General features: G+C 44.0%; 1 protein-coding gene across 1 annotated transcript in view; it reads left to right on the forward strand.

The window, feature by feature from the left end:
- LOC137786649 (retinoic acid receptor alpha-B-like) overlaps positions 1–11410 on the forward strand; it is a 16008-nt gene extending 4598 nt beyond the window's left edge. The window contains exons 2-9 of the mRNA XM_068578667.1: positions 4377–4531; positions 5981–6122; positions 6894–7054; positions 7653–7829; positions 7917–8121; positions 8548–8615; positions 9572–9662; positions 10145–11410. Coding sequence (XP_068434768.1) covers positions 4377–4531; positions 5981–6122; positions 6894–7054; positions 7653–7829; positions 7917–8121; positions 8548–8615; positions 9572–9662; positions 10145–10404 — 1259 coding nt within the window. The 3' untranslated portion in view covers positions 10405–11410. The remainder of the gene's footprint in view (positions 1–4376; positions 4532–5980; positions 6123–6893; positions 7055–7652; positions 7830–7916; positions 8122–8547; positions 8616–9571; positions 9663–10144) is intronic.
- The last annotated feature ends 678 nt before the right edge of the window (positions 11411–12088 follow it).

Here is a 12088-nt window from a genome sequence, read left to right on the forward strand (position 1 = left end):
TTTTAACAACAGTGTTTTTCATCTGGAGCCTCTGGCCGGAGTAAACCCCGAGCTTTGTATTAACGTTTCAAAATAACGTCTTGTTAAAAAACGTACAGTCACTCGTCTCGACTCTCACTCAACGAATGCAAGGCAGCTGCAGGCGCCATCGTGGAAAGCATTCAGTGTCAACTAGCATTTTTGTTTTGCATTCCTACGTCGTGCGATGACGAACATCTGACCTTCCCTTTCACCTTGGGGAGGCGTGGAGAGGAGATCCTGGTGGCGATAACAGAGGCGAAGGAGGCGGCCGCTGATTCGAGACTGATAACGCCCAGCGACACATACACGAATCAGCTGGAGACGACAGATTTAGCTGAAGCTAATCAGCTGACATGAGCTCAGAGAGATGCAGAAAAACATATTCCATGCCATTACCAATGGCATGACGAGGAAAGACATTTTTGAATTTATTCCTGGGGTGGAAGTAGTTGGCTACTAATGACGTGAAGTAGCAAAACTACCATTTTAAAAATAATCTGTTATGAGTAAAAGTAAATCAAGTAAAAGTAGAAGTGGCCCATGTCTGAGTCGTATGTCTGGTACAAGAGGAATATAATCAATAATGCATTTCATCACCGCGCATCACAAAGACGCTGTGGCTGGTAAAGGTGGGGCTCATTTTTAAATATATCAATCCATAACAAGTCAAACTGCTCGTCCCGGGACAGAGAGGTTGTTTGTGTAAAGCCTCCACGGCTGATTTGTGGTCTTGGGCTTTTCAAAATAAACTGAATTGAAAATGTCATATTTTTAGGAGTTTAGGACACAGACGTCCGCCTCTCATGAATGTATCGACATGTAATTGCACCAAAAAATGATCTGCCAATATTTTGTCAAATGACACTAGATTTACAACATTATTATCATCATTTCGTTATATTCACCGACGTGATGAATGTATTTATAATGTATTTAAGCCATTATCCTGTTTGAAATAAAAATGTGAATCACAGAGACGAGTCACCAGATATTTATATAGTATATAGTACTAGTATTCATACTCTCTGTTAGGGCCCGTTGGGTTGTTTGAAGTGAGCTTGTATGAGGTACTTGTACACAGTCTGTGTATTACCTGCAGTAGATAAGAGACATGAGTATCAGCACGAGAGCACAGCGGTATCGCTGTGGACGAGAGGCGGCGGCAAGACACATTTTAAAAATCAATATCAGTTTAAGTGTACGCTATATTTAGAATATTTTAAGAAGAGATCGTGGATGAGTTTACGTTTATTTCAGTTCCCCGTCGAACTGACAGTCTGATAGCAAAGATACAGCGGGGGAAATACTCCAAATGCACTGTTCACACTTAAATACACTTTTTTAATCGTTTTTCACACGTCAGTTTTAAGAGGGCTTTTCTTTTCGCCGTCTGAAAGTGTTTGGCGGCTGCCTCGTCCCCAGCAGGACATTGGTACTCCTGTCTGTTTCTCCAAACTACTGGATCTTATACAAACCCACTAAAAAATCTGAAGGATCCCTTAAAGATACCCCGACCCTCATTATAAAAACAACAAAGAAGTCTTCATTCGAATCACGAAGCTCAGGCCAAAAGCTGTACATTGTGTTTGGACAACGTCCCGCACGGCAACGCAGGAGCGGAGACGCTGTGGGACGAGATTAAAAGACGCACGGATGAAAACAAGAGTGAAGGAGACGCCTGGAAATACGAAGCAAAGAGCAGAGAGAAGTTTAAAAGAGGTCAGACAGCCGCTGAAGGGGAATGGTTGGCTAGCATGTCAGTGAGAGGAGAGCAAAGACAAATAGAGGAGGAGGAGGAGGAGGAGGAAGAGGAGGAGGAGGAGGTGTGTGTCTCTCTCTCTCTCTCTCTCTCTCTCTCTCTCTCTCTCTCTCTCTCTCTCTCTCTCTCTCTCTCTCTCTCTCTCTTCTATGTAAACAGAGTAGACCAGTGGAGGGGAGTTGAATCTCCTCCATAGTGGAATGTCTGGTATGGCTACTAAAGCAGGGGGAGGTGTGTGTGTGTGTGTGTGTGTGTGTGTGTGTGTGTGTGTGTGTGACTGGCTGGTATCTTAATCTGAAGGGTCACCTTTAAAATGGGTCGCGGTCTGTCTTTGCCTCGTCTCCTAACAAAGATAACAAACACTCGGACGAGATGAGCCCGGATGCAGAATTAGCAGCGGGATGTTTTGGTTTACTCGCCACGCAGCTGCTGGTGGGCAGCCGAATGAACCTTGCCCTAAAAACTGAAGCGAAATGCTTTATTACAATCATCATAAAACACAACATCATAAGTAGGTGAGGGAGCAACTTTGGCTTTGGGACACTTTGACATACGGACAAGAGGAGGCAGGCATCGACCTGCCAACCCCGTGATTAACGGCACGGGGAGTTTATTTATTTAGTGCTTTTCAGCAACGAGGCAACTCGAAGCGTTTCACAAAAACATCAAAAGACAGAGTGCAAGAGAAGAACATTCAGGTAAATAGATCTAAAAGCCCTCATTTGTGAGCCAAAAGAATACAAAATAAAAAATGTAAAACAAGCTGAGATTAAGAGGGATTTAGTAAAAGTCACGGACAAACGCTGGACGCTCTGCTCACGGAGACTCAGCCGCCTCACAAACGGACACCACGAAAAACAATTGCATTAAATTAAAACGAAACCTTTCTGAAAAGCTGAAGTTAAACTTAAATGAGCAAACTGACTAAAACCAAGATAAAATGAAATAACAGTCAAAACTGTACAAAGATTTCTCGAAGATTCATCTACTTGGTTTGAACCGACATGAGTAGCAGGACAAAGGAAGTCAAATGATTTCCCTTTTTTATTGGTTTAATCCAGCCAGTACTAGTTGGTTTTACCGCCTCGGTGCCGACATATTCCTGAAATAGAACATAACCTTGACGTCCACATCACCAAAGCAATACGTGATTAAGAGATTAGAGTTTGGATTGGATTAGACTTAAATGATACAACATGGTATTGTATGGAGACAGACACGAGGGCCGCTTCAGGCCTTTCTGCCATCACAATTTTGAGGAACTTTCTCCAGAGACGAGGAACCTTTTGAAGAACTCATGGTGTTTCAACCGTCTGGACCAGAGCCCAGGAACGTCCTGGGGACTTTTCTGGCCCCCAGAAGGCGCTGGATCGAAGGTTATCACTTTCTGGAAGTATGGGAACTTGCAGTGCGGGATTTGCAGGGATGAGTGTTAACCGATTGATAAAACACACACACACACACACACACAGCGCCGCTGCTTCAACTCCTAGAACCACTTCATTCATACAACAAGGAAGTGCTCTTGTATCAATTTAAGCCAAGAGGAGAGCGTTTCTCTTCGTATCAGCTGGGACTAAACTGACCAGGAAAGTCTTCATGGAAACGCAGCTCTGGTGTTAAAGAAGATGTGTGTCCTTTACCAGCGGCCAACGAACCATACTGTTTGTACTGTCAGCATGAAGACCATCAGGAAGTCAATACATACGCTGTACTTTGTTTTAACATTGTTTCACTGTCTTTGCATTCAAAACAAATACGATACCTTCTAAAGAAGGTTGTTATTACGAAGGTTACAAACTCGTTAGACATAGAAATCACACATTTAGCGCTTCAGAGCTCGTTGGGCTGCGTTCTGTGTACGCCGATGTTTGCATCACTTCATTTGTCCCGTTTCCGTGTGAGACAGAGATACAGTAGGCACTCAGCATATGTTATCACGGTTCAGGACGTTATCACCCAAACAAAAAAGGGAAAAATCTAGTTTTGTGTTAATATTATGTAAATGTGATTCCTGCTGCTGTTAGATTGCTGCTTGACCGCCTCGCAATAACAAGCGCGCGGGAGAGCAGGCGGTTTTTGAAACAAGTGTAAATGTAATCCTTTTAACGGCTAAGTGTCCAACATGAGGGATTAAAGCAGAATATTACGTAAAATGAAAACATGTTGTCAATTATCTTTTTTACCGAAAGTTTGGATTTTGGACCAAGACAATAATACTAAGACATGAAAGTGTCTTCTCATCTTCTCATCTAACTCTCAGCAAGAAAAGCAAGTAAACCTGTTCTGGGGTTAAAGGAAACCCGATGGTTGTGGAGACCACTGAGGAGCTTTGAGCTGGCTCACCGGGAAACAACAGGTTCACTTTTAAAATGTGATTATTCTGACACAGCTGATGGCACAAACATGGCAGCTGGTGTTGAAAACCTACTGAAACCCGAATCCACTTTGACATTAATTCCAAAAGAAAAAACAATCTGATGAAGTATCATCTGGGCCAATAAATAAACACAGTATTTAAATATTCCTAAAAACCCACGTCTGATTCAGACCAGATGACTACATGCTTAACGAAATGTTTCCTCTCCTCCCGCAGCGATAGAGACTGAGAGCACGAGTTCGGGAGAGGACCTTCTCGTCCCCAGCCCCGCCTCGCCGCCGCCTCCGCCGCGCATCTACAAGCCCTGCTTTGTCTGTCAGGACAAATCCTCAGGATACCACTATGGAGTCAGTGCCTGCGAGGGTTGCAAGGTAGGCAGCCACACACACACAAGTGGGCAAAAACCAACACACACACACACGGCAACACTCACTTGTTAATGCCGCTAACAAGCATTTGGCCATCTGACTGACTTTGATTCATCAGTTTTATTTAAAATCCAACTGATACTGAGTCTTCGTGTAAAATGCTCTTTTACTACAATAAAAAAAACATGCAGCCATGCACTGAGACTACAAGGGAAATATGTGACTAATATGTGAGATATTGCTCAAGTTTCTGTTGTGAAGAAATGAAGGATTCTTTTCAGACTGATGTCATGAAACATTTCAAAACCTCTCTGACGTGACGTTACACTCCTGTGGCTCTCCAACCTTTTCGTCAGCTAACTAGCGTTAGCTAAATCTGCCGCCTCGAGCACGTTTGGGTTCTTTTGCCAGATAAAGACATTATTACAGAAGATAATTTATAAACAAACGTAACCGATTCTGTTTTCTCTCCGTTTTTGTGATGGATCAACGTAGCGTTAGCTTTGTGAAGCTTTAGCTTCTTCACTCGGACGTTAAGCAATATAACCAAAACCTCCATAATGTTACGTTACACTCCTGTGCCAAAAACCTTTTTGTCAGCTAATTCGCGTTAGCTAAATTAGCCGCCTCGAGCACATTTGGGTTAATTTAGCCAGATGAACACATTATTGCAATAGTTCAACAACGGTTCATTTATATACAAACGCTAAAAAGCGTTAGCTTTGTCAAGCTTTAGCTTCATCACTCAAACCTCCAGGGCTCGTGTAAACGTGAAGCAATATTAGATCAAAGTCAGTACGTTTTAATCGTTGGCGGTTTTGTTGACAGTTTGTCATTTCTTTCACTCCAGAAATAAAACAAACGTAATTTCCTGTCTCTCATCACGAGAGCTCATTGGCCGGCTCAGACGTCAGAACGTAGACCCGACTGATCCACGCGGCAATGATCCAACAGCTTTCATATATTGATATCAATCAACTTAATCAACGAGTTATCTAGTTATGAAACGCATGTAGGCCACAGCTGGAAAACTATAGTTACGTGAGACTACTAAGTATTTGCATAATGTGTAAGCGGAGAGGTCGCGACCTTTGCGCCTCCCTTAGGATCTGTAAGCCTCTTTGCCTCATCTAATCCCTGAACACACACACACACACACACTCTTACACAAATAATCTGTGCATGCAATTAGTATCTACTTTGATATGTGTGTGTGTGTGGGCTTTTGCGCGCTCGTGGTCATGTCCTTTTATAACACGCACTGACCTGCTTACCAGCTGCCCGTCAACAATAAAATGCCGTTTGCAGCAGCGATCGTGGTGGAAAGAGACCGCTGTGGTTCTGACACCGAGATCACTGCTGTTTTTATCGCACCTCCAAAATGTTCTCTTCCGTTCCCCTGCCGGACATTTCCTCCATTTATTCCTTTTCCCCCCTCTCTCTCCGTGTCAGGGTTTCTTCCGGCGGAGCATCCAAAAGAACATGGCGTACACGTGTCACCGAGACAAAGTGTGTGTCATAAACAAGGTGACGAGGAACCGCTGCCAGTCCTGCCGGCTGCAGAAATGCCTCGAAGTCGGCATGTCCAAGGAGTGTGAGTACAGGAAGGCACATGGCGGCTCAGGATGTATTTATTTTAGCGCCAAATCCAAAATACATACCTCTCACCCAAAGATCTGTGTATTTAATAATTGTTTTTGTGTGAGTTCTCGGACCGTAGAGATGTCTGCCTCCTCACTACACGGTCTGTGGTGCTCAATGCGAAAAAGAACAAAGTATTTCATGAAAGAAATGTCACAACAAGCTCTGTGGACAACCTGAAGTGTCCCAGTCATGATTATTTAACACATCTCTACGGCCAATATCTCCAAAACCCCTTCAGGGGTGAACTGTCCCCTTAAATCTTTGTTGTCATGCACTAAAAAAGCAGAACATAGCCCACTGAGTGACTTCAAGCTTTTAAACCTTGTTATTTGTCTCCCTCTGGTGGCCTTTCTCAGTTGATGCATCCTCCACAAAACCACCAGCTTTAACTTATCAAACCGGCGTCTTGCAGTCGAGCATCTGCAGGGTTTTTTGTTTATCTTCAAGGGTTAAACCAGAGATTTACAGCCAGACTTCTATGTTTACTTTGTGGACTATTCTTCCACACGCTTGCAGGATTACAGAATGGCCAAAATATATCAAACCAGCTCCAAAAATGATTCTTTTCTTATCGAGAAATCTCACTGCCTGGTAAAACGTCTTTCTGCCTGAGCGTTCCCAAGAAACTAAAGTCTGGAGAGAAGCTTGAATACACACGGCAGGAGAGCTGCTTCACCCGTCAGCGAGAACTTAAACGTCTTTCTGTACTTCCACTTTCCAGTGGTGCGAAACGACAGGATGAAGAAGAAGAAGGAGGAGAAGAGGCAGGGGGAGACGGAGATCTACGTCCTGTCGGCCGACACGGAGCAGATGATCGAACGAGTCCGCCGGGCCCACCAGGGCACCTTCCCCTCCCTCGGTCAGCTGGGAAAATACACCACGGTAAAGTAACAGCGACGCCCCGTGTGTGAAGAACTGTGGAGGAAGTTTGTTCTTAAAGTTACTGTGAGCAGCTTTGAAGTGGTTATGAATCATAAAACATAATACTGACGCCTCTATCAGACCTACGCGACTGAACAAGACCATATACAGTTATCCTCAATGCTGGTTAATACTAATACACAGCTCTGTGCCATCAGGGTCTGATTTATTAAAGAATATATACAATTCAGTCCATGAACTTACACTTATATTTTACTGAATATTTATCAAATTTTTTAATGGATGCTAATTTGAAATGCATTTTTACCTTTTTAATCTTGCGTACCCCCTGTAGTGCCTCTCCGTACCACCAGAGGTACACGCACCCCATTTGAGAACCACCCTGGTGCTCAGAGACACTGTGTCTTTGTCAGCAGGGACCGACAAAAGCAACACACAATGAAACTTCCTCGTAGTAACTTTAATAACTTACACCCCAAAAAAATGAAATCTAACCTACTGTCTTCTTCATATTTCTGACTGTTTGTGTCTCTCCTCCTCCTCCTCCTCCTCCTCCTCCTCCTCCCTCCTCCTCCTCCCTGACCTCTCGGCCCTGCAGAGCAACAGCTCGGAGCAGCGCGTCTCCCTGGACGTCAGCCTCTGGGACAAGTTCAGCGAGTTGTCCACCAAGTGCATCATCAAGACGGTGGAGTTCGCCAAGCAGCTGCCCGGGTTCACGACGTTAACCATCGCCGACCAGATCACTCTGCTCAAATCCGCCTGCCTCGACATTCTGGTGAGGTGTCTTTGTTCAGCCGACGCTCCGCGCTAGCGAAGAGAAACGCGCAGTGCCGTCACAGCGCAACTTCATCTCATGTTTCAGATTCTCAGGATCTGCACCCGCTACACGCCGGACAAGGACACCATGACCTTCTCCGACGGTCTGACCCTGAACCGCACCCAGATGCACAACGCCGGGTTCGGGCCGCTCACGGACCTGGTGTTCTCCTTCGCCAACCAGCTGCTGCCGCTGGAGATGGACGACGCGGAGACGGGACTGCTCAGCGCCATCTGCCTGCTCTGTGGAGGTACTGAGCGCCTGTGAAATGAAATGATGACAGGTAGAAAACAATGAGCTGGTTCTTACGGTCATGAACATTTTAAAATGGTTCAACCAGGCCTGGAAAAGTGGAAAAATAAATAAAAATCCCAAAGGTTTTTGTGAAAGTCCTGTAAATGTGTCACATTCATGTTTTCATGTTGGTCATTCACGCTGAGTTTGAAATAATTAATATGCTTCTAAAAGAAAGACGCTCAAAATATATCTATATGTTTATTATTTTAATCAAACTATTATCTCTCTTTCATTTGTGTCTTTTAAGGTTTACAGTCTGCTTTGAATCCTCATTGTCAGTTTAAATGCTACATTTACTCACTTTTTCATGTATACACCCAGATTTCACAAAGTGTGTGTGTGTGTGTGTGTGTGTGTGTGTGTGTGTGTGTGTGTGTAGACCGTCAGGATCTGGAGGAGTCGGACAAGGTGGATGTTCTTCAGGAGCCGATGCTTGAAGCCCTGAAGGTTCGAAAACAACACAGTTACACACAGCGGCACAGACCGTAACGACACACACACACACACACACACACACACACACACTCACACACACACACTCACACTCACACACACACACTTCATCGATAAGATGGAGATGAACAGCCTTAAAACATCTGGAACTCACTTATTATACCTTTCATACACGGTATTATATTTGTTATTGAGTTTAAACGCATTGTGTTGTTGTTTCCATGCTGCTGCTCACAGTAAACACAGTGAACCGCTGCCGGCACAAACAGTCCTGACGGAGCTAACGCTAACGCTAATGGAAGTCACACTGGCTTGCATTGTGAGGTGTTCAAGCTCCACTCAGTAAATACTATACTATATTTATTAAAGCTAGTATAAACCAATATTTTATTTCCTAATCATTTGAGTTGTGTGTTTTTTATGAAAATAACCACTATTGATGACAAAAAACACAAACATTTTCACTGACGGATGGTTGATGAAGTCCGTCTGGAACCTGCACGTCCGTTCTATCTAAAATAAGTTCCTTATTGTCAAAAGATGTTACAAAAAGACAAAGAGATTTTGTTGGCATTAACATTATGAATATAAAGGATGAATGTAAATATTCAGGATGATTTCTAAAACGATTACTATATGAACACGAAAGGTACAAACTTGTGTTTTTTCCCCTTTTTTTTGTCCTCGCATCATTTATTATCAATAACATTTCAATTTGTCAACAACAACAACAACAACAACAACAACAACAACAACAACAGGTTAATCCATCAAACAATGTCAAAGTTCTCCAAATGATAAACGAACATTTACATTTCAACACATAAGCATCAGCGGTTAATGACATCAGAGGCAATGCTATGATTATAAAATATATATTAGTATTCATACTCCTTCTTATAAACGACGACTTCCTCCGTGTGTTTGTGTGTTTGTGTGTTTGTGCACAGATCTACGTGAGGAGGAGGAGGCCCGAGAAACCCTGCATGTTCCCCAAGATACTGATGAAGATCACTGACCTCAGGAGCATCAGTGTGAAGGGTGAGACGCACACACACACACACACACACACACACACACACACACACACACACACACACACACACACACACAAACACACACACAGCTACAGGACAGTCCGCTGCCTGCTGATTGAGATATTTTACGGTCACAGCGACTTTTTGGGAGCAAACAAACTGCGACTGTTCAGCCGCTGTTTGTTTCTCGTGTGAAACAAGAAATCAACGCTGATTCATTTTTTGCGTAACTTAATGTAGTTATTTGAACCCAAAAAACACTCTTTTTCCAAACTTAGCTCAGTAGTTTTGCTGCCTTAACTTAACTAAGTCTTTAACGATCTTTTCCTGAACCTCGCTAAATAGTTGTGTCGCCTCAACAAACCGTGAAGACACAAGTTTATTTAAAAAAGACCGAAAACATGTAACGTGAGGACATCGTTGTCGCTTTTCTTAAGACGCACAAACTGACGCCTCGCTCTCACCCTGAACCGTTTCCTCCCACAGGAGCGGAGCGAGTGATCACGCTGAAAATGGAAATACCCGGCTCCATGCCTCCCCTCATCCAGGAAATGCTGGAGAACTCTGAGGGGCTGGAGGGGCACGGGGCCTCCGGGGGAGGGAAAGGAGGAGGAGGAGGAGGAGGAGGAGGAGGAGGAGAGGACGACGACAAAAAGGAAGTTGGAAGCCATCATCTAAGTCCGTCGCCCGAATCGGTTTCCTCCCCGTGCCGGAGCCCCCCGCCCCGCTCCCCCTCCTCGCCCTGAAGCCCCACACGTTAATAACGCGAGACTGGACACCGTGAGGTCTAAAGCTATCTGTTGAGCTCTGGTGAGAGGGGACGCGTTGGCTTTCAGACGCCACGGGTTTATACGTCGGAGGCAACAGAAGACATGTCCTCATGAAAGGTTCATTACACGCCGACCGTGTGAAACCTAAACGAAGGATTGCAGAGAGACTAATATGTGGACGGACTGATCTCGCGTATTCTCCCTTCATGAAAAGTCATGTTTAGTTTGCAGACTCACTGTTATATATATTGTACATAAAAAAACAAAAGACCGAAAGAAATTATCGGAGAGACGCAGACTTATACAAGATGTTATTTTCCTAAATGTACATGTGTATATACTGTATTTCCCCGATACAACCGTAACGAGTTCTTCCTCCACCCCTCAAACTTCTGCTTTCCATCACCTCACAGACACATCAGGGAATAACGACTTTCCTCCACAGGGATCCGAAATATCGACATTCATCAAAGACTTTTTACTGCCATGCGTCACTTTGCATCCTGCATCTGTTGAGTTTGTCTTCAGATGGAGCTTAAACAACTCGTGTGACCTCACTGTGAAACATTTAGATTTTAAACCAACGCAACGTCTGCCCGTTGGCGGCCGACCTGCGACACACACACACACACCGGGAAGTGCGGACAAAGTTTTACCCATCGGGTCAAGGAAGAACCCCCGTGGAGCCCGAGCTGTGGCGCTCTGCGGGACGAAGCTAGCGCGGGAATCTCCTGGTCGGCGCCGGCGATCAACGCGTACACGCTGTGTTTTTTTTGTTTTGTTTTTGTGGTCCACACCGTCGTAGTCTGCTCGCACAGTGCCATCGTCTCACCACAGCATCCATCACTCCACCACTCTTGTCGGGTACAAAATGCAATTTACAGTGTTGTCCTCTTTGATGTACAGTGCAGTGAAACTCATTGGAAAGTATAAAAAACACAGGGAGTTCAATAAAGAAGTGGGTTTTCTTCTTCTGTCCCGAAGATAGGAAAAACTGTCCACTGTGAGATACGATGTCCTTTTTTTCTTTTTTTTATGCTCACATTCACAAGTCAAAATGCCCTGAAAGAAACTGTTAGTTTAATGGATTTTTATATTTATTAGTTTTTGGACAAAAGAAAAGTCCAATATTGTTATACGTAACTATTTGATTTAGTTTTACAAAATAAGTAAGGAAAAACAGTTCATACTTTCCAGATGCCTGCATAGAAAATACAGTTACAACTTGAGATATTAAGTTTTAAATCTTGTATTTATTGAGCAAATGTAGGGATTCTGGAAAGGCCTTCAGATCAAGTGTTTTAAATAATAAGAATTGTGTGTTTTTTTAAAGATTCCTCTCTGGTTGTGGAGTATCGCTGTTAAACAATGTTTAACCGTGACCAGCTCCAAACCCATAAAAGAAATGTCTGAACCGACTGCAGGAGACGACAAAGCAGCCGCAGGGTTGTTGGTGCCGGCCCGAACCGGCTTATGCTGCGTCATGATTGGCCAGTCTGTGTTCAAGGGGTGGGACTAAGCTGATGATCAATGGTCCAAACTCTTCTGGATAATCTGGTTGCACCGTAACGTGAATGGAATAAATTAAATCTGAGCGACATGACGCCGCCTCTGACGTCATAACCAGTGAAAGAGAACTGGTTATAGCCTCCCATCAAAA

The sequence above is a fragment of the Clinocottus analis genome, unplaced genomic scaffold, assembly GCF_023055335.1.
Source record: "Clinocottus analis isolate CAN_PGR_092001 unplaced genomic scaffold, fCliAna1.0.p SCAF_16, whole genome shotgun sequence".
Classification (NCBI taxonomy): Eukaryota; Metazoa; Chordata; class Actinopteri; order Perciformes; family Cottidae; genus Clinocottus; species Clinocottus analis.